This window comes from Sebastes umbrosus, chromosome 13 (genome assembly GCF_015220745.1).
Source record: "Sebastes umbrosus isolate fSebUmb1 chromosome 13, fSebUmb1.pri, whole genome shotgun sequence".
NCBI lineage: Eukaryota > Metazoa > Chordata > Actinopteri > Perciformes > Sebastidae > Sebastes > Sebastes umbrosus.
Window position 1 is genome coordinate 17,103,606 of NC_051281.1, and position 23,995 is coordinate 17,127,600.

Below are 23,995 nucleotides of genomic sequence, written 5' to 3' on the forward strand. Positions count from 1 at the left end.
ACATAACAAAAATAAATAAATGAATAATATACAGTGCAGGAAGAGGCAAAAAACCCACTGGGCTTATCTGAAGCCTCCACCCAGAGACAAGATTAATATAAATAAATAATATGACTATGTAATAGTGATAACAAACAATTAGGACAAGATATATATAATAACAACAATAACAATACAGTAAATATATTAAAAAAAAGACAAGTGTGTGTGTGTGTGTTGCGTGGAAGTGTATTGTTAGTGTTTGTGAGGAGGATATTGATTTAAATATCTATAAAGACTTCTGGACAATCGTAACCAAACAACATTGTGAGTGGGAAAAAATAAAAAACTTAAAAACAGATACATGGACAACATGGGCAAAAGCAATCACAAAACAGCAATTAAATGACCCTTTAAGCGACATTTGAAACATTTGACAGATGAACAGTTTATTGATAGATATGAAAGGCTACTACGTAATGTGGTTCCTCTAAATCTTATTGAAAATTGACCTCTACTAGTGAGGAGTTTAGGAGGATGAAGATCTAGAGACTGACGGTTTGAGTAAGAATGGACCTGAGAATTTGTTTTAAAATAGGTCTTGCTCAGGAACATTCCCACCAGAAAGTATCTTATAAATAAAAACACTATTTGAGAAATATTGATATCATAAATAGTAAGAATCTGCAGTTTCTTAAATAGAGGAGCAGAGGAGATGTGTGTCTCTGATCGAGTTGCAAACGTTTTTTGGAGAACTCAAATTTTATGAAGGTTTGTAGGAAAAGTACTCACCCAAATTATATTACAATATGAAAGATAGGAATAAATTAGACTATAATAAAGAGTAAGGAGACAGTTTGTGGTGACAAGAGGACTAACCCTTCTTATTATACCAATAGATGTATTTGTTTGGGATGGTTATGCTCTACCTAAATACTTAAACACACAAACTAGTTACCACTAATTGATTGATTGCCTCCCTTTTATATTCCTCCAGGCTTCTTGAAGCAGCAGAAGAGTTTAATCTGACCTGTCATACTGACAGATCACTTCAACAAACTGGAGATGTGGCATCAAGTGCCACAGGGAAAGGTCACCATATTGCTCCCTTTGAGGAAAATGTCACTGTCAAAGACAGTCAGATATAAGAACAAAGAGAAGGCAGCAATCCCTGCTTTCATTTCTTTGACCTTAACCCTGTTTGTTGTGCACATATTTAGTTATTTACACTCCATATAATATTTCTTTGTGGCTTTGATAGGTGTCACATTCTTTTCATTCTGATTTCACATGCACTTTCATTAAAGTGGCAGTCGGCAGAATATTTTTGGCATCATTGGGCACAAATATCCATAATTACCTTTCAGCATATTGTAATTCAAGTGTTCTGAGAGAAAACTAGACTTCTGCACCTCCTCATGGCTCTGTTTTCAGGCTTTAAAAAATCTAGCGTGATGGGAGACTTTGACCAATCACAGGTCACTTCAGAGAGAGAGCGTTCCTATTGGCTGTTCACTCAGTGGAGGCAGCTGTCAATCACTCGTGAACTCTGATCAAATGGTCAAACTAGGCAGCGCTGATCAAATATGAATCAATATTCTGTTACTGTAATGCCTATTTCTCGCCTCAAATGTTTTCAGAAACATCTTGTAGTGTACTGTTCAGCTGTAAAACAGTACACTACAAGATGTTTCTTGTAGTTATTACCTGAAAAGACTGCTTTTCAGGGGAAAATACTTGTATTTTATGTATTTATTGTCCTGACATACGAAAGATACTATATCTACTAAAGATCTCTTCTACTACAAATAAAACAAATCTAGTTTTTCTCAGTCACATCTTTGTCTCTTTCAAAACAACGTTAATCACTGATATATGAACTTAATCTTTCTGCTGTCCTTTGCTTTTAAACATTTTATTAATTAATCTCAAGTAGAATATTGGATGAAAATGTAAAGCATTGGGTTGTACTGTGAATACAGTATACTGTACTTGCAGCTCATTTAATTGTTGAGAGCAACACTCCCATCTAGTGTAAGAAAGTAAAAGAAGCAAAGCAGAGCTGTGTTTGAGAAACAGACATATTTGAATAGGAGACAGGCTAATTTCTTCTTCCTTTCATTCCATTTATTATTGTTCTAAAAACATCATAAGGAAAACTGGGGGGTTTCTGGAACGTTTGTATGAATTAACAGCCTGTAGAACACAAGATAAGCAGCAATTGTATTGTACGGCCTGTAGATGTCAGTCTTCTCTAAAATATATTTTCACAAATTGACAGGCTCAACATGGGGGGGCGCAGCTAGTTCACAAACCCAACTGTGAGGTGTTGGTTTTGTGATGCAAGCTGTATCACATCCTGTGCTCACTGAGGGTGTGCAATGTGGGTAAATAGACGACCTGCATGTTAAAGCGAGGATCGATATATATCAATATTCAGAGTCTTGTTAGTACTGTTCTCTGATCTGACCATATGAAAGTTACACCAGGCCAGCTGATGGACCAAATGAATGTGAATGAACTTTAGTAGAAACCAAAGAAAACCAAATTAACTTTTATTTTGGTTAAAACATCATTTTCTTTTCATTTTGTTTTTGTTTTTTCACACCAAGAACATAGTTTGTCTTTTTTGGGATATAATTTGTGCTGACATTATGCTTCTAAGATAATTTTACAGTGGATCTGATCTAGTTTTATTTTGTTTTATTATGTTATTAACCAGTAAAAACTCTTCTTGTTTGGTTCCCCATCTGAATAAAGTGTTAAATGCTACTGTTGATAAAGATGTTCATTGTAAATGTTTTCATATCAGTAGCCTATCAGGCACCAGGGTTTTGTGCTGACTATAAAAGCTCAGAAAGTAGAGCAAATGTCTTCGAGCAACGGTGCTTTTTTTTTCTTCTTCTTTTTTTTTCAAGTCATTACACACTTCCTACGGTTAAACATAGAAAATAATACAGTTATGCCATCTGGGTGGAAATGACTTGCTGCAGTCATGGGCTGAAATGCTGAGCCAGCCATCCATACAGTGCAACCTGGAGGGAAGCAGAAGTTTCTGTATGTCAGTAGGATACAGAGCAATAATGTGAAGTGTGCCTTGGAAAACACCAAGTTAACTCGATATACTGTAAGCACTGAGGCACTTTGTTTTAATGGTGAAGTAAGTGTATTTTTGTTGGCAATATTCTTACACTTGCTAACACCAATTCAGTGATCTAATAACAATAAAAGCATAATTTTTATTACATTTCATGCTGCTTTTACATAGAATAGATAGAAGATACTTTGTTCATTCCCCTTGGGGAAATTCAGGTGTCCAGTGGCTCATTAGCATATAAATATAGATTACGTAAAAGCAAAAGGCATCTAAATAAATGAATAATTACACAAAATAAAATAAAAGGTACCTCATAGTCCTTGGAGGGGTGCCATTTATCAAACCCTGCTTTAATAATTCAAAGTGCTTTGCTAATATAAATATGTCATGTTATCACTGTATATGCAGATATAAACTTCCCTTAAATTAATTGTTATCTGGCCTATAAGGAATGTAATAGTCTGTTGCTTATTTGAATTGAAATAAATAGAAATAAGAGAAAATATTAAGCCAGTTCCTAAGAAAAGCACTGGACGTGCTTATCTTTAATAAGACCGTATAAAAACCAGACACATGCTTACCTTGTTACTTCTTCACATCCGAAGAAATGAAAATATTCATACGAATATGCACTGTGTAATTGTGTAGAGCAGGCTATTCTGAGTCTGAACATACAGTCTGTGTAATTCCTTCTTGACCTTTTGCAAGATGATAAATTTCAGCAAAGCAGTTGGTTCTGTCTGCATAAGACAATGTTCTACATTTTTCTTTTAATTGGTTGACAGACGCTAAGTAAATTACAGTCAACACAATTAACGAATAAATCTCTCTGTCTATGCATCACATTATGAGCTAAAAATATAGTTGAACTGCAGTGGCGTAATGTAACAAAGTAATAATACTTCATTACTGTACTTAAGTGTTTTATGGGAGTATCTGTGCTTTATTTGAGTTTTTATATTTCTGTCAAGTTTCACTTTTACTTCTCTACACTTCCTAAATAAAATGTGTACTTTTACTCCGATACATTTCCCTTGAGCATCTTCATTACTTGTTACTCTTTCAAGCAAGCAGGTTTGGCAAATCAGTGGTTCTAGCTTGCATGTTACATCATTCATGTGATGGCTAATATAAACAAAGTGTGCTCAAAGCTGTAGTTTCGATTTCGGCTCAAGTCCAGGCAGGCTGCAGGCTGTTCTTTAAATCCTTTTAGACTTGAAGAAGTGTAATGTAGCCTCCATTTTTAAGGTGATGTACATGTTATTAAGAGGAATAAACTTCATAAATCTAAAAAATCTGTATGCTTGCTTTATTAACATTTACTTGTACTTTTTCTACATTTTTAGTACATTTAATATCAGAAAAACTATTTGTGATGTGTAAACGTCCAGTGTGTAGGATCTGGCGGTATCTAGCAGTGAGGTGCCAAACATGTTGCAGTGCTATTGTGGCCGACGCGAAAACACCAATGTCCCTCTTTAGAGCCAGTTGTTGTAAGAGTAGGTCATCTGGAGCAGAGCCAGTGCGTAGAATGTGTGTGTGTGTACGTGGGAAGTGAGTGGTGAAGCAAGAGAGAGAGAGCGGCGGCGACGGGAGCCAGTAACGTGATTGACTCTGGCCCAAGCAGGAAAAGTTAACAGTTGGTTTCTCCGTTCTGGGCTACTGTATAAACATGGTGATGCAACATGGCGGACTCTGTGGAGAGGGGACCAAGCCTCCAGGAAGAGTGACGGGCTGTGAAACAAATCTTCGTAGTGGCCAAATGGCGGTACTACAACTTTTTCCCTATATTGGGAAAGAGACGTCTGTAACTCGGTGGATCATTTTTTAGAGGTGAATCAACTTCCCCCCATGAACACTTGAATAGCCCTTATTTAAATCATTAGGTCCTAAAAGTTGTAAAATGCACTAAGTAAAGGATAATGCACAGCGAGCTGTGAAAGAAACAACAATGACCCGCTAGCTGTCCATTATCCCGCTTATTACACGGCTACTTACTTAAGAAATCAATAATTTGACCCAAAAAATGGTCCGCCAGAGTCCGACATCAGAACTGCGCCCATAGCAACGGTCTGTTATACATAGCAATGGTCTGTTATAAAGAAATAACAGACCGTAGAACGCCGTGATTGACCAATCAGAATAGAGTACTCAACACAACCGTGTAATAATAGTAACTTACTAATCCAGAGTTATTTCCCTTCCTCCGTTCATGTGAATGAGACCCAGACTGAGGCTGGACCGAGGGCTGGGAGGCGTGGTTAAGGGAAGCCGTACTGCGCGTTCTCTCTGGGCTCAATGGATGCGGAAGATCGCCGGATGATCCGGGTATGTTATCACTCAGCAGTCGAGCCATTTTGGCTTCATGCGCCACTGAGCAACTCTCATAGGAATGAACGGGAGCCCGCCTCCAACACTGTATCCAGTTATCTTTATACATCCATGGATGGGACCCGCTCCCTATGTAGATAGTAATGGCTCATTCTGAGGTAATGAACACAACGATTCTTAATATTATATTCCATTTCTGCCAATAGATCCCCCTAATTGTTGCACACTGGTCCTTTATACAGTGTGGCTTTTAGGTACTCTCAAAGTTGCTTTGAGATGGTTCACAAAGAAATTTTCTGGAACCAATTTTGAACATTTCTTTGGGAAGAGAGAAGCAAAACACCTACAAACATACTATATATTCATATATCTAGGTTGAGAATATGAAAGGCAACACACATCATGATATCATGGCCATTCGATGCATTTATTTCTGATATCTTAAGCAGAATTCACTCATTTTTTTTCAGGTCTGACAAAATGGCAGATTAAATATTACACGCCAAAAGGCTTTTAGACTGTTCATTTCATCACAAGACTTTTAACATGTACATAGAAATTCTTACACTAAGAAAGCTCTCTCTCCATTATCACTGAGGTGTTGGTAATACTGATATATTCCACCAGGCAAAGCCATTCTTTAGCAACAGTTGAAATTATATAAACAAACAAATAAATACAGATAAATCAGCTTCTCAGAGATATGGAGTGGCAGTACAAGTTCATTAAAATGCTCCTTTAACAAAGCGGCATGTCACACTTTTCTGGAAATGTCAGTTAAATTTAGAGTGAAAATCCATGTTGGCTTTTTCCCACCCCATCACTTTATTTACACCATAGTCTGAGAGTTTTCACTTTTCATATGTCATATTTCAAAATTGGTGGAAAGTCTTTTAGGACATCATTTGGGGAAAAACAAATATCAAGAAGTCACAGAAATAATGAGCTTAAAATTTAACAGTGTACTCTGGTTTTATTTATAATTATTCAGCTGTTTTATATTTTCAGTGTTCAGTGTGGCAACTGTGACTGAGAAAGAAAGAACTCTGTTAACGTTTTGTTCATGAGTTGATGAGATCTCAGCCTTTAAATGTGAGTTTTCTATCTACATATGTTGTTGATTATGCTAAGCCAATGGATGCACAGATTTAATTGGTGGGATTACTGGTCAACAGCAATGTTCTTCATTGTTTTTTACATCAACACTAGCTCATTGAGGACATTATCAGGAAGTACTTTAAGCGTTTGCATCTTTCATACTTTTTGAATTATTAATTTTTCTGTGAATTATTTTCATTCATATGGACGGATGGAATGTGGGACATCACATGCAGAATGGCTGTTAAACATGGAAAATGTATCTTCAACATCACTTTACTCCCAAAATGTTAACTCTTCATACATAATATTGAATCAACATGTAGAAGAACGTGCCTTCTTTCAAATAAGGTATCTATCTAAGCAAACAGACTTACACATTTTGTGCTATGAGCCTCTAAGTGACAGGAGTGCCATCCAACTGCCCCATTGACTGCAATGTTAACTGAGACCAGAAATTTCAAAAGCAAAACAGAAAAAGGGACCTTTTTATTTATTTTTTTAGCTTGCTCTTCCCACAGTGTGTTTAGCAGAGTCCACTCTCTCTCACAATTAAAAAATCTAGCAATAGGAATTATGTTTTGAGTACTAAACTAGAGTTTGAGTGGTGCCTCTCTCTATTAAGTTAACTGACCCAGGAGTCACTCAGCAGTTACCATCTCCATAGCAACCATTAATTGCAGGTGGGAAAACACAGCTGATGTGCTAATTAGACTTTTTCTCTGATCTCTGATGTGTGGTGTCACAGTAGCTTTATTACACAGAAACACAGGTGTTATTTACATTTTAACATTTTTAACTATTACAGTTCCGTTTGTTGCTCTCTGTCTCCCTCTCTCTCTCTCTCTCTCTCTCTCTCTCTCTCTCTCTCTCTCTCTATATATATATATATATAAGCTCTAGGTGATCAGTCTGTATACTGCATCTCACTGAAGGCTTTAAGGCAGCGCAACACAGGTGTTAATGATAATAACACACAGACACCTCACCTCTGCATCAGCAAACAGCAATCCCAGCGCAGTTTCTACAAAAATTGCATTCTGTAGTTTATATATAAATATATATACACACACACACACACATATATATATGTATATATATATATACATATATATATACACACACACACACACATATATATATATATATATATATAGCACATTGAGGTATATAGCACATTTACAACAAGTGTTTCATTGGGGTTTCATTAATAGCTAAACAGCACTTCTACTGCTCATGCAGTCCTCATACCATCTGTCACTGGGGAACATTGTAATTCCTACAGCTTGTCACACAGCAGTGCTGCATGTTGGTTTATTAAAAGAAATTTCCAAAATAAACGTGCTTTTGGCAATTAACAATTTAAAAACAAAATCCTCCTGGTCTAATAGCAGTAGAATTAGCAGTTAATGCATATATTCTGTCTGTGGTTAAAGAAATACTCAATAACAACAATAACACCTTTTCCACAGAAGACAATATGAAAGGAGTTACTAATATTATAAATTAATGACAATACCAGGACACTGAAAATGCAGTAGCTATATGGAATACAGACATTATTCATTTTATTATTTACACCTGTGCTTTTCCTACTATGAAATGTCAAAATGCCTTTACTGAAAAAATAATGATCCTGCATTCAAAATTTAATTAAAGGACCCTAAAACATATTTTCTATATCGGCTTATTTACTATGAGCAATGGGGTCCTATACATGAATGACTGTATTTATTTATTTTACTTAGGATTTTAAATATAATTAAGTAATTGAGTTACTTCCATGGCTTATTTTTGCATTGATGTATCAAACCACACCTACACAGTCTTGATAAAGCAGATCTTTTGAGGGTTAAATTCTTAATAAATATATCCAAAAATGTGTATTTCCCCCTAAATTTGGATTTTTGTTTATCTAGTCATGAATATTTCATGTTATATTACATAATTAGGCATTATGCAGAACATATAAAAAGTTATTTTATATAATTGGATTATTCTACATGATACATAAGCAATGTTTTCATGTTGCATGTACAGTGTGAAATGTAATTAGCAGCTATAGCTGTCGTATAAATGTAGCGGAGTTTAAAAGTGCCATTGAAATGTATAAAGTACCAGTTTATCAATCATTTGACATGAAATAAACTTTTGTCACCAATCTATTTCAACACAAACTTCACAAATTCAGTTATATATTCTACACAGAATGATTCAATATTCAGAGCTGTAGCTCCATTTGATGGGAGTGTTATCAATGTGCTATACACCTCGTCTTTGTTCTCTTCCATCCATCCGTCCACACACTCACTCAATTCAGACTAAGTGCATCCGTACAGACAAGCGCACCCATACAACTCCTGACAGCTCAAACCTGTATTCATTCAACACATTCACTGCACGAGCTGGATGAATCACTCAAACAAGGCGAAACACAGGTGATTCTTTAAAAATGGAACAAAACGGTGCCATCTGAGGTATTTCATAAGTAACTGCAATCAGAGAGGAAACATGAGAAATGTTAAATTAGCAGCAGACGTTACACTTCAATGTTGACATTTAGTGAACATTTAATTTGATAAGAGGGGATTTGGAGTGAATGTGAGATAAGAGGCATAAAAAGCATCACTGAAGCCTATTTAAGCAGATAAAAACAAGCCCCTCTTTCATCTTCACGTATTGCCACGCTGATTGGATTTGAGGGACTGGAAACTGTCGGGCAGAAGAAATGATAGACATGTTTTATTTTTCGACTATATCTGCTTTGAGGCCGGTCTTTGTGGGCTGGCGCTCTGCTGGCATTAAAGTGCTCTCGCTGCCCACAGTGCAGTTGCCGTCAGCTCTACAAACATGTAAAAGCAGCCAGTGTGACGGGGAGGGGCGTGAGAGCTGAATGCTGATCATCTCATTCACAGTCGGACCACACACCAGCCACTGACACATTTCATCACCTGTACTATTTACCAACTTTTTTTTTTTTTTTATCTCCGCAACCCACTACTTCAAAAAATGAATTACTCGCAAAATATGCTTTTCTCATCACAGACAACTTGTTTCCTTTTTCTGATGTAAAAAACAAAATGTTCTACCCAAAGTACGGGGAAAGACTGAAATTATTTTGCTCAGCAAGATGTCCTCTTTGTGACTGGTTTTGTGTGTACATGTTATCTTTGGGAGACGTGTTAAAGTCGGCAAGGTATTGCACTTGAGAAAATAATACATATTGGACTGTAACTAAAATATAAGAATGAGATATAGTCTTCTATAATTTGGTGTAAAACATGGGTATTGCATGCATACAGCATGGTCTTTAGAGAAGGTCTCATTGTCATTAAATACAATAAATACATTGTGTTTTTTATTGACTTTGGCTTACAGTACTGCATATCTTGGAAACTCACTCTCCCCAATTGTCAGTATAATGTGGACGTGTGACATGCAACCATCTTCTATAACTACATCTTTCAAATGGTTTTCTACCAGTTGCAACAAAGACTTCAATGACATTCAACAATTTTGCTTTGAATGTCAAAATTAAAAGCAATGCAGTCTATGGCAGCTTCTTTTGATTTTTTTTCTTTTTTTTTTTTCTCTTTTTTCACCTCAGTTTACTGTCTTATTCAACACATTGAAATAACCAAGGCGAAAATCAAATGACCAAAAAAAAAAATAATGTATAAACAGCATTTAAAGATTTAAGACACCAAAGGGCACTCCAAGGCAGAGCTGCTGTGAGACTCGCAGACTTGGCAGTTTTCATAAAGAAACAGCAGAGCGCTCGGATCACACTGAAGCTGAGAAAACAGACAGATGCAGGAGACAGATTAATGGTGAGGCAAAAAGAGAGAGACATAGGATGTGCGAGAGAGAGAGTCAAAGGTTTAAACAAGTCTGTGAGGAATCTCTCTCTTGCTCCTCTCTCTTAAGACCAAAGCCTCACCAACGGGCCACTTGGCTTGTGTAGTCCTCAGTGGTGGTGGGGAAGTCACCGTCAGTCCCTTTCTCCAACCCGCCTCCCCTTCTCCCGCCTCCATTTCCTCCCCCTCTGTGTTTGGGCGGCCACGGCCTTCCCTGCTCTTTTTGCTCCCTCAGCCAACGCCTCTCCTCGCGTCTCTTCAAGCGCACCTCCTGGTGCTCCCTCTGGCGGGTGAACTGGAAACGCTGGAGGAACAGGTCCTTCGCGTACTCGTACAACTGCACGTCCAAATAGTTGAGCTCCTCGATGCGTCTGCGCACGGCCTCGCTCAGGTCCACGTTGGCGGCTCGCGTGCTGTTGATCTGCGTGAACGCCGAGATGAAGCGCAGGCTGAACGTCCGCTCAAACAGGTACTGCGTCTTGCGTTGGAACTCGGTCAGGCCGTAGAAAGCCATGTTCTTCAGGTTGCTCATGGCGCTGCTCAAAAGGATGTGGTTGCGCTGGCTCTCGTTCATAGAGGACAGGTTGTAGCAGCCCACCAGGCTGAGGTCGGCCAGCATGCGGACCTGTCGGTTGTTGGCCAAGTTGGACGGGCAGTTCATGAACTCTGTCAGGGTGACACCGGACCAGTCATCCCCGCTGTAGCAGGTGGGCAGCTCGTCCTGGGTGGGCGAGCGTCCGTCACACATATGGAGGGCGGTCTTCCACGTGGCTCCGCGCTGGACGTGCTTCCACTCGCTCAGGTAGCGGGAGACTGGGTCTCGCAGCATGGTGATGTAGTAGAAGTTCCTGCAGCCAAAACAAACACAGTTAGAGAGCTGTGAGCGCATCATCATCACAGAGGGCTGCCCTGCATTGTGCTGACAGATGGTGACTTTTTGTCAGTGTATGAAACTTCAAGGTTGAATGCTAATTGGCAAACTGAAAGTCCCACTAATGACATTATTAGAGTTTCTATATATTGCCCTTGGAAATTGCACCAGAGTAATGATTTAACAAAATTGAGCTAGAACCGTTTCCACTCCACAGATTTCTCCCACCTGCCAACATGGAGAATAATTGGGAATCAAGACATAATGGTAATCCATGGACATACAGAAAGTGAGTAAAACTGACCCAACTAAATTCCAAACATGTCACTGTTACAGAATAATGAGGTTTCAGTGTTGGTACCTCATATGTGTTGCACTTTTAACTGGGTGTCCTACCAATCATTTGTCACCCAATCAGCAGGGCATTTTACAGGAGAAAACACAATCGGCTGGCATTTTGGTGGTGAGAAACTGGTAAATGAGTGCTGTTCTTTTTTTAAACAAACTTCTCCCCGAGAGAGTGACTATGTCCTCAATCATTGCAAAAAGGACAAGTCACTGAACGAGGAAGCATCTGTTCTGTTTTTCAAATGGAAACGGCCACCCAGCTGTTGCAAAAAGCAGTGATGTAGGTTTCCAAAGTAAGCTAATCAATAAGGTTATGAATAATGTGAACGCTAGCACTCGCTGAGTCAAAGTTAGCTGTGCTAAGTTTGGAAATAACTGAAAGGGTTGGTTTGGATTTTTTGAAGTGGGGTCGTATGTATACTCCCGCGTTCTCCGAGCTAAAATGACTGAATTCACTAAAATTTGTGGCCACATTATAACAACTTCAGTTACTGTCGGAACGGGCTGTCTGGAGGCGAGGTAAAGCAGCAGAAAAACGTATTTTACCCACCTAAAAAAAACATCTATATCAGTTTAATTGTATGCTATATTTAGAATATTTTCACAGCTTTACCTTGCCATCAGACAGCCCTTTCCAAGACCAGACCAGACTCCATTCACAAACACAGTAATTTCACCTCACAGAACATGGGAGTTGCAGGTCTACCGCTGCTTGGATCGGTGAGTTTGTTTGTGTTATTCTGTGACTTTCGCATCCGAACTAACGTGGCGTCCACAGCAGTACATTGCTTAGCTTCCGTGTCGGTACTCCTGTCTGCTTCACCAAACTGGGAGCGTGCCAACCGCCATCTAAGTTAAAGTATATTTCGTTAATATGCTGACTGTAAGGATGTATAGATACTGTATATGTAGCAGCGACATCGTATAGAAACCTATGTCAGGTCACGTGGGAAAACGCTTTTAGAAGGGCTTGGAAAAACAGCATTTTGACACTAAAACATACATATTTCGACCAAAATTTGAATGTTTGGATTTGAATACATGCAACTGAAAATGCAACTGCGAAGCTACAGAATGATACAAAAACCTAAAAAAACTCAAAAATAGTGGACTCGCCCTTTAATATGGATTCATAAGTTTTCTGCAGTGTCAACACTGTACTGTACAAAGAGAGGAGTCAGTTTCTTTAAAAAAAATAAAAAAATAAAAAAAGCAAAAATGTCAAATAGAACTGCATGGGTACAATCACATTTGATTGTGAAGTTGGTATTTTGCTTGAGAGTGACAGGCCACACACAGGGGGTTTCATCTGCCCTTCATGCCAAGGTTGACGACCTCCAAGGAGACCTTCTACTCTGCTGAACCTGTCAAAGCGCACTCTGATAGAAGACAAAGATTGGACAGGTGTTGGCCAGCTAAACCTCTCCTAAGGTGATGTCCTGTGAGTGCCATGTGAATATTTAATGATGCAACCCATTCCCCAGAGAACAGTCAGGGCAGATAAAGTGGAGTGCGGCGCTGAGATTTCACACCGACTCCAAAGCTGTTCTCGGTGCTGCTTCACTTCTTTCAGCACAACAAACATTCAACACACAGCCTCGCCCAGGAGTGGAAATAAAAGAGCTACACAAACCTTCTCCTGTCTGTGCTTACACCTCCTTGTCCTTCAGGGTTGGATTCACAGCGGAATATTTTGGCCAAACTTTTGCTCATTTTTTTTTTTTTTAACAACAACTTGTTCCATTTTTGTCCTTACCAGTTCTGTTAAATCAGCTCTAACACTGAGATTACATCACGGCCATTACCAGACTCGGAGTCTGCTTCACTGATCAGGATGGAGGGGGATGACGCCAGGAGTCTGCTCTACAGCTGAAACAATTAGACTTAATCGATTTGTTGATTTAATCGGCAACTTTTTTGATAATGGATTAATCATTTTTCCAAACATTCTCTTGCTCTAGCTTCTCCAATATGAGGATTTATTTGTGTTGTATATTGTTGTAAACTGAATATCTTTGGGTGTTAGACTGTTGGTTAGGGCTGGGCGATATGGAGAAAATCAAATATCACGATATTTTTGCCAAAATACATCAATATCGATATTGCAACGATATTGTAGGATTGACTATTGATTTTACAAAATATTTACACAATGAGATCTTTGATAAATAATAGGGTTGCACCAATACCGATACGGGCCGATACTGACTCAATTAGCTGGATTGGATATCGGTGACAATGGGGCCGATCTATTCAATTCATATGTTTATATACTATATGCATTATATACTGGAATTTTAATTCCTTTTTAAGTTTTTATCAATGTGTTGCTGCATTAACAAAGTTCACACTTGAATTGTAATTCCTGTTGATTTTGAAGATTTTTTATCAAGTTGCTGGAGTACGATTTATTATTTTAATAATGAATAACAATTCAGAATTTTTTGTATTTATTTCTTACATTTTGTTTGGAAAGCAATGTTTATGTTAAGCCTTATGTTGCCTTACACATAAAAGAATGATCCCAGGCACTTCCACACAGTGAGGCATACAGATTATTAATTAAACATTGGTATCGGTTCGGTACTCGGTATCGCTATCTGTATCGGCACTGAAAAAGTTGGATCGGTGCATCCCAAATAAATGATTATCAGTAATGTGAACAGCTATTACAGTCTGGTAAGTTGAGAAAATGACATCACTTTACTGTAAAAGCAGGAAAAGATAACACTTATGCAATACGATATCCAAAATCTAAGACAATATCTAGTCTCATATCGATATCAATATAATATCGATATATTGCTCAGCTCTATTGTTGGTCAGACAAAACAAGACATTGGAGGATGTCAGATAAACTAAACAAGTAATTGGTTAATCAAAAATACAATCAGATTAACTGTTAATGAAAACAATTGTTAGTTGCAGTCAGTTCCAACAGTTCCAAGAGATAAAGGAATATTTTATTAAATGTTTAAAAAAAATCAAGCACATTTATGTTTTATGGCTGCCATGTCAGGTGGTGAAGACATGGCTGTCAGATATCAACAAGGACACTTCCTCACTGCAGAAATCATGCTGTATGTGGTGTTAATTGCAAAGAGTGAACCTGCTCTCATACCAATCGTGTGAATTAAGTGAAACAGTTTGACAATGAGGTGTAAAGTAACACTGTGGATGGGATGTTGAGGTGAAATATGGAAACATACTTTCAATTCTGGCATACCAGGTTCAATAGAGAATGGGAATGTTTCTTTCCTGCGTCCCTGTTTGTACTTATATCTCCTTCATTTTACTGTTTCGCTCTCAGCTGTATAGGAGTTGTGTTATTGTGCCTTCAAATGGGGTCGTGTTTACCATGTTCACGAGAAGAGTCCATATGAACGCCCCCCTCTTGTCGTATTCACAATCTCGACAAGTGTAAAGTTTCTGAAAGCTCTGAGTTCACGAGTTGTGACGTGTTTGTTGACGTTGTCAGAAATGGCGGAGGCCACGGAAGTTCATTTTTCGGTGCATAATAAGTTAATATATTGTAATTTTAGTCGTATATTGTTTTTCTTTGAAATTTTATAATATGTCTGAGGAAAATGTTGATATTCCCAACGGTCTCATCTTTGTCCTTTGTCATTATGCCTTTGCATTTCCTGCATTATGTTACCCACTTACTAGCTCGCTTAATTGTTAGCCTCTGTGGCTTCTAGACGCCGACAGTAACGTTAATATTGCCGTTTCCCATGTTGTAAACACAAGCTCACGAGTTTCATTTGAAGGCAACGCTAATTAACTGCTGATGAAAACCATTTTGTGACTTTGCTGTTTCAAATAAAATAACAGGGACTTCTATTGTGAAAAATGTATAGGAAATTAAATGTTTATCTTTAGTGGCTATTCTTAATAAAAACAGGTCTAATACTGCAGAGAGCAGTGTAAGGGAACAAGTAGCAAAAATAACGGGACTTTTATTGTGAAGTATACAGGAAATGAAAGGTATTTAACCATCGTTTTGCTGCTGCTCCTTTTCTTTCATGGTACACCCTCAATATACATCCCTGTTTTAATGGAGATGCAAATCCCTGCCGTGCTGGGCTGATATCACACAAACATGGTTTGAGATGAATGCAAACTGAAAAACAGGAAAACATTTTGAGTGTATTCAAGTTCACAAATAGCAACATTACTGTATCTGACTGAACAAGATTGCCAAAAATATGTCTTGAGTTTATCTGGGGAAGATTTGTCCTAACAGGGCTATAGCAATGCCACCGCTGATAAAGTTAGACGATAGGAGTCAGGCAAGAAGCTGTGATTACAGCCCTGGTGGCACTTGCTCCTGGAGTTGGCTGGCTGCAGATACATCCTCATTAGACTGTCTCTGGGACATAAACACATGCAGCAAGTGTTGTTTGAGTGCACTCGACAGCCCAAAGGTCAGTTGTGTGCACCATCAGTGTCAAAATGCATCAGGATCAGCGGGTCTGCAGAGCTGTCGAGAGGAGGCTTTCCCTGAGTGATACAGATGGCTGTCGATGGGGGAGGGGGCGAGCTATAAGGCTTCTCTTACCTCTGGCCTGCGTTATCATCAATGTCACTCTTACAGTCAATTCACAATCACTTTCAAAAGTACTGTGAAAAGTTAAAGCACAGCACATACTGTAGGAAGAAGCTAGAATTAGACATGTTGATAATATACTGTCTCGTATGGCAGCGCTGTGACAGCCACATCCCAACATTTCCCCAAAAATATTCTAGTGCGTTGGAGTCGTTAAATCGGGTGAGATCGTCAGCAAAATCTTCAAAGAAAAAGCAAGTTTTGTAAAGCGATCAAACACTATTTCTCTGTATTTTCAATATCAAGTCTTTAACCAGTAGCTAAATGTTAGATGTGTCAGTAAAACACAGAACACGTGCAGATTTGACAAGTTTGCTTATTATAAGCGACTTTGGGCTCGTTTTCCTGAAAAGTAGCGTACAAATATTGGTAGTCGCGGGTTGCAGTTTTTTGAGCTTGTTTCTAAAGTGTAGCTTGCTCCTGTCTCGCTCCTCTATACTGGTCTAGTTTGTCAAGCCACTCAGAGTGTTGTTGTGAGACAAATCTTTGCGAGGTTGATGGGGTTTAGCTTACAATGGCAGATAGTAAGTGGGCGAAATATGGCAAAAAGTATAACAAAGACTGGGAAAAAGAGGACTTTTAGATTGGTTTCTCCCTCAAGTGGGGGACGATTCAAAGGCAGTTTGCTGTTTTTGTAAGTGTGATTTATGAGCATATCATGCCGATCTGGTTAGATAAGAAAAAACAAGAAAACTTACAATGCTAAAATGTTACAAGCTAAAAATAAAATACAAAATGAAATAAAATGTTCAACTTCTTAACAAGAAAAATTTAAAGTTACAAGCTAAAAATGGATAAAAAATGCAATATAGTGCAAAAAAGAAATAAAATGCATGCAATCCAAAATAAATTCATACATATATATATGAAGTGATTAAGCAGCCGCCTCTCTCTCTCTCATATTGTGGTGGTTAGGTAAGGTTGCTTGTTCTGGGCTTTTTTTGGGGGGGGGGATTTGCGTCTTTTGTGCTTGTTTCTATAGAGATGTCTGGCAACGCTGAACACACGCATACAGAGCGATAAGGGCCGTGTGCCACAGACAATTCACACACACTTTTCAGAATTGCGACACGTGAGTGTGTGCGCTTTGACCAACAACACATGATAATCTGGTCGGTTAATACACAGTTCAGTGACAAATCGACTACAGACACAATTTGGGATCATCCTCCACCCTGTTGAAAACACCTGACCAGATGTGTTTATCAACACCAGGTTTATATTGAACATGTCCATCAGTGATGCTGCGATTTTGCGTGGTGTGTGGAGGAACTTTGGCTCGCGAGTCGTGCAAAGCTGTTGTGCTCACTAGTTGACAGGAAATACCAAACATGCAGCGGGTGGAGGGACAAAAGCTTTCTTTTACCATTTGGAGGCATTTGGTGACTGGTCATTATAAATATTTGGGGGGGGGGGGTTGACCCCTGTACCCCACTGCAATTACACGCTTGGTTGGAGTCAAGAACCCTGTTGAACTCTAGTTAATCATGGATCAATAATGGATAGGAGGCATATTGCAACTCATTCCACCCCAGAATACTCATCTCTAAAGCAGCAGCACCAGCAGCCCGACTTCACTGGAACACAAACTAAATAGGGGCCATTGAGCAGAGATCGAAGAGGAATTCAAAAGTGTGGATAAAAATGGAAAATAAATCAAGGAATGATGAGGGGGAGCAGAGGAACGGAGCTGCTGCAGACTATACTGAAGCGTAATACTGAAGGCTATAGTGTAATTTACAGTAAATAGATGTCGTTTGGAAAGAGTTTGATAAATACAGCATGCCCGAAAGCTATTTTTGACTGATACATTTGAAAAACAGCAACGGCTGAGAAAGAGATATGATATTCATTTAAAACAACAAGTATATTTTTCAATTATAAGCTCCATTCATGGGCTTCTGTCTGTTTTGTGTGAAGAAAATAACCATTTGAATGGGTCTCTGATGGTTCAAGGTTAAGGAGTGAAAGAATAGATAAGACAATGTCAAAAGTGTTTAAAAAGAGCATGTAAAATGCAAGGGTTAGGTTACTCTCACTCTGCAGACTGGGGAGCTTCATTCTCTCAATAAACAGACAAGGAACTCAAGAAATCTGTGTCTTCATTTGCTCATTGAAAAAATACTACGATAGACAGACTGACATTTCAATCCCTAGAGCCACGCCACTTCTATCACTAAAAAACAGCCAGCTCCCTGTGAATACCGACACCAAAACAGCCCCTAAACCCGCGAAGGGACAGCTTTATCCTCAGCCAATGTCAGAGCAACAGACAACTCGCTTTTAATTGCCTGTTATTAGCCTCAATGACACAATTCCAGCCCACTGCTTCACCCTGATTGCAAGGCTGCTATAAGGGACATTGTACTTTCAGCCTGGGTGCATGGCGTTTTGAAGCAGATGTACTGAATTCACTCATCAACACTTTCATGTGTGGGAGTTGGATATCGTTGCAGGTGCTCGCGGGTGGGCTACACAATAGGGAAAAGCAAAACAATATATCTCTGTGAGCTGGGCAGAAAGTTGTTGAGAGCAAAGGCTAACACAGTGAGCAGTAAATAAGTAAAGACAGACCATGTCCCAGTACAACAATGGGACTGACTGATGTTGTTGGGATGTAGTGTGGTAGACATTGTGTGTGTGTGTGTGTGTGGAGTCGGAGTTTGAAGCAGCTGCTTTTGTATCGTGTAAAATTTCGACCTGTTTACAGTCTGCCGACTTCTCTGATTTATCCTCACAATGTAACAGCCTTGATCTCTCTCCATTGCTCCTCTGCAGCTCAGAGGCATTAAGAAAAACATTTTTTAAACACCTTTTACTGTCATTTTCTGGGCTTATTGCCTTTATACAGTACAACAGTCACAGTCGAGAGAGACAGGCGTGACTGCGGATGACATATAACATCACAGTTATATGGCTGCTAAACAACTAGAATCACGTTGTGATTCATACGCAGTATATTCATGTGAATCTATTCAAAGGAAGCTGTAAGGACTATAAATGAGTGTATAGAAATTAAGGTATTTTTAATTATGTTCTGTTGTTGCTGTTTATTCTTTATATTTATGCTAAAGGTCTAACTGCTTTCTTTACAGTATACTCTGTGTTGTTTATTTCCCCACTGGCATTTTGAGACTCAGCATTATACATTCCTTTGTTTTTCTTCTTTTTAAAAGAGATTTGATTTGCCATTTTTGCGGCGTAACATGCAACAGAGGTCCCCTGGTCAGATTCAAACAAGAGACATTACAGTTACGGGTTATGCGTCTTAGACCACTTAGCCACCGTAACGCCCCAGGATTCTACTATTAATTCAATTAAGAATCATTACAGGCACTGAAAACAAATGTTCTCAATCATCTTCTTACTACGGGCAATGGAGTGCTACATGGACACACAATTTTCAGCTAAAACAGAGTTTTTGGTATTTCACATGCTGTTTTGTCTGTGCTCGTCTCACTGCTTTTGCCACACATACGTATAACTCAATCATGATTTAGCAACATTTAAATCAACTAGAATTCAGAATTCGAATCAGGTCGTCCTTGAATCCAAGTGGACGTTTGTGCAAAATTTGAAGAAATTCACTCAAGGCATTCCTGAGATATCATGAGAATGGGACGGACGTAAGGTCACAGTGACCTTGACTTTTGACCACCAAAATCTAATCAGTTCTAAGTGGACTTTTGTGGCAAATTTTAAGAAATTCCCTCAAGGCGTTCCTGAGATAAGAATGGACCGGACGTACGGATGGACTGGCAACCCAAAAATATAATGCCTCTGGCCACAGCTGTCATCGGAACAGAGGCATAAAAAATGTGATGACAATTGTGGGTTAGGGTCCCAGACCTCTGAATCACCGCCCACATCTCTGATTTGTTCAGCGAACCAAATAGGTTTGGTGTTTCACTCGTTGGCGGCTGTTTTCACTGGTTAGAGAAACAGTCAACCGATCAGATAGTAGGCATGATTAATTACGGGGATGTCATCTTCCTACATAGCAAGCTAACCAACTACTGTAGCAACAGAAAAATTGTGGATGAGATTGACGCAGTTGTTCAAGTTGACTTACAAAAATAAAAATCCTATTTCTTATAGCTATGTGAAAAACGTGAACTGATCCAACCACCATCGTAGTTTCTGTGTCAACCAGTCGGCAATTTCCGTGTCTGAAAAGTGAAGCCAGTGTGGAAGCGCCTTAAACAAAAAGAAGTCTGATTGTATAGAAGTCTATGAGAAAATGATCCTACTTCTCACTTGATTTATTACCTCAGTAAACATTGTAAACATGAGTTTATGGTCTCAATTGCTAGTTTCAAGTCTTCTTCAATACAGCATGATGTTCATTTAGTCAATTATGGTCCCATTTAGAGTCAAATAAACCATGAAGCAGGATATGCTTTAGGGTGTGGCTACCTTGTGATTGACCGTTGTCCGGTCTGGGAGTTGTCAGCGTTTTCATCCGTAACTCTTTCACAGGGTGTTTTCAGCTCATGAAAGTTAATTGTAACACTTTGGTCGCCAAAAAATGTCTTGTTCACACATCAATTTGTCTTTGACATTGTCATCAATGTTCAGCATTCGGTTGTACTTAGCTCCACCCTCTCGTGTCACTTCTGGTTGCAAAAAACCAAGATGGCAACGGACAAAAACCAAGATGGCAACGGACAAAAACCAAGATGGCAACGGACAAAAACCAAGATGGCAACGGACAAAATGCCGAACTTGAGGCTTCACGATCATAGTCCACAAACCAATGGGTGACGTCACGCAGAAGGAGTTGACCTTTAACAATAAATGCCTTAGGATGTTTTTCACCCACACTTTAACCTTGATTATTGCACTTTGAGTAATACATATTTAATGTTATAGAGGAATACTTAATGACTTGATACAAAGTTTTCAAAGGCTTTAAAGAGAAAAACTGTCATCCTTATATGTTAAACAAGTCCATCTTCACAACTATTACTGTTAAATGCTGCCATCGTTAATTACATTTCTCCAGGGCCACTTTACTGTTTGATATCTGACAAAACTTAGTGCACCTACGCACAAGTCAGTATGCAGTATAGTATGTTATATCACACTGGTTACAACATACTATGACTGAATGTTATTTAAATGAATTGTAGTTCATACATTCAGTATCATCACATAAGAGGCAATATATACCAAAGGTTTGTAGGAGCACAGAGCACAGTACGCATGGAGAATGAGTACTGAGAGCATTCCTGTAATTTTGCACCTCACTTGACTCCTGACCTTTTCTCCACTCTGCTTCTCCTCCATGTCCTACATAAGTGTTAGACATTAGTGTTCCCTCCGGATCCATAACCTTTTCTTAAAGGTTGTCACATTAATCACGCTGCTGATTTCACTCGTCAATCTCCCTCTGCATCTCCTGTGTTTATCTCTCGCTATGCTGTGCATCATCTCTCCTCGCTGCCCTCCACTTGAGACACTGCATAATAAACAACCATCGCTCTCCTTCTTCACTCTTTGTTTTTTACAGCCTTTTCCAAGAGACTCCTCATTCAGGTAAATCATGGTAATGATAAAAGTTTATGAGAGAGGAAGGCAACATGGTGATGTCTGATTGTATCTCAACAAACAATTTCAGGCTGGTATAGTTTTGTATTTTAAGATATGAAATCAAAGATTGGAACATGATGCAAGCTGCTGCTGAGGAAAACAGTTTTTTATTAAAAACCATGGTGACCATGAAGTGTATTACAAAACAGGGCTACTGAGTGCACAGCGACAGTTTATAAAACGATATCAACCCTGTCTATGTAAGTATGTTTATACAACTAATTTGCAACAGCAAGGTTTCTATCAATATAATGAGGGAATGTTGTTCATTAACGTTATCTGGCAAGACGCAAGCATGTCCATCTGTACTGACAACATATTTAATTTCTTTTCCAACGAAATATCCAATCTTGAAATAGCACTTGGGTAATAGTGATGTGCGAGTCATGAGTGAATCCTATAAAATGAACGATTCTTTTTACTGACATCTCCATCTCCACTAACTCGTTGGCTGAGTTGACTCTCCTACCTGCTAGTGCGAACTGCTTCTGAAGGTCTGACTCGGGTTGCACGAGAGAAGGAGTGGCTGTTAAACAGTGGACACTTTTTTTTTTTGCGTCACAACAACCCTTGTGAAATTACTTGTTTCACTATCAGAATTTGATCCATTCAGTCCGATAACATTTGGAAAGTCTACAAGAGCCACATGATTCAATTATTTCATCCTATTCAAGTCAAGCCCCCAGGAAGAGCGCCGAGCTTTGATACAAATTTTCATAGTGCCCAAACGGAGGTACTACAACCTTTGTTTCTGTCATGTGATGCCATTGAGCCAAAAAAAGACTGTTTCACATAGACTTACATTGGGAAAGAGATGTCTGTAACTCAGTGGATATTTCTTTTTTGAGGTAAATCACCTACCCAGTTTGAACACTTGAATAGCTCTTATTTAAATCATTAGGTCCTAAAAGTTGTAAAATGCACTAACAGCCAAATCCAGAGTTATTTTCCTTCCTCCGTTCATGTGAATGAGCCCCAGACCGAGGCTAGACCGCGGGCTGGGAGGCGGAGTTTATGGAAACGCTACTGCATCTGCTTTATGGGCCCAATGGATGCGGAAGATCGCCGGAAGATCCGGGTAGTTTATCACTCGGCATTCGAGCCATTTTGGCTTCATGCGCCACTGAGCAACTCTTATAGGAATGAAAGGAAGTCCACTTCCAATGCTGATCGTTTGTTTTGGTTGACGATACGGAACAGATATGACGTCACGTTACTCAGACTACAACAATAAAAGCGATTACTTCCTTCTACATCCAAGTAGACTCAAATGAAACAAATATATCAATTCTGGCATTAAAAATAAAAATCGTGATGCATTGGTGAATCAATTTTTACTTCACACCCCTAATGCAACTGTGATGCGGTAGATAAATGTAGCGTTTCATAATGTTGTCTATAAACAAAATCCATGCAGCGATTACGTTTGTTACCACAATGTAGTTGTGAAAACAGTCTAGTGCTATATAAATGTAATTTCCAGTAGACACGGTTAAACCTTCTACACAAAGCTAAAAATATCCAACAGGTAGTATCTGGTTATGTTGCCCCACAGCCCTCAAACATGATCTGAGCTGTACATCTGATCAGAGTCGACTGTTAGCAGCCAACAGCAGGACAGAGCAGGAATATGGGTATGCCAGTGGCACTGCCCTCAGCTAAACTACCTCAGCTCTCAGAGAGATGCCCCAGTGCTCTCCTTTAACCGATAAACAACTGTACACAGGTATATACTGTATATATCTATATATATGTATATATAGATGTACACTATCTATTAGCACTCATCATTGAAGCAGAAGCTTCAAAGGGTGGTGTAGGACAAACTGTTCTAGTCTTACGTAACACACAGGTTGAATCATGAAGAAGAAATTTGTTCCACAGCAGGTGTGACTGCATGATGTTTTGACTTACCGCTACAGCTTTATGTTACAAGAACATAAATACTTTCTCTAGTGCTTTTTGCTCTGCCAGTATTGAAGGGTATTTATGGTGTAGTTTTACCATCAGTGTGACCATGTTACCGGGGGTGAGGCACTATGAATATACTCTCCTGCCTCCTATTCTGAATCAGCAAGTGCAAATAATGAGCAGACCGAGAATAATGGTTACATTCACCTTCATGCCAAACAGCCATAACCATTTCTTACATTAGCTCAAATAGCTGAAACACCTTCCAAAATGGCGAACACCCACATCTGATTGTGTATTTT

General features: G+C 38.9%; 1 protein-coding gene across 1 annotated transcript in view; it reads right to left on the reverse strand.

The window, feature by feature from the left end:
• Positions 1-10,089: 10,089 nt before the first annotated feature.
• hs6st3b (heparan sulfate 6-O-sulfotransferase 3b) overlaps positions 10,090-23,995 on the reverse strand; it is a 77,153-nt gene continuing 63,247 nt past the window's right edge. Inside the window, exon 2 of the mRNA XM_037790740.1 lies at positions 10,090-11,210. Coding sequence (XP_037646668.1) covers positions 10,442-11,210 — 769 coding nt within the window. The 3' untranslated portion in view covers positions 10,090-10,441. The remainder of the gene's footprint in view (positions 11,211-23,995) is intronic.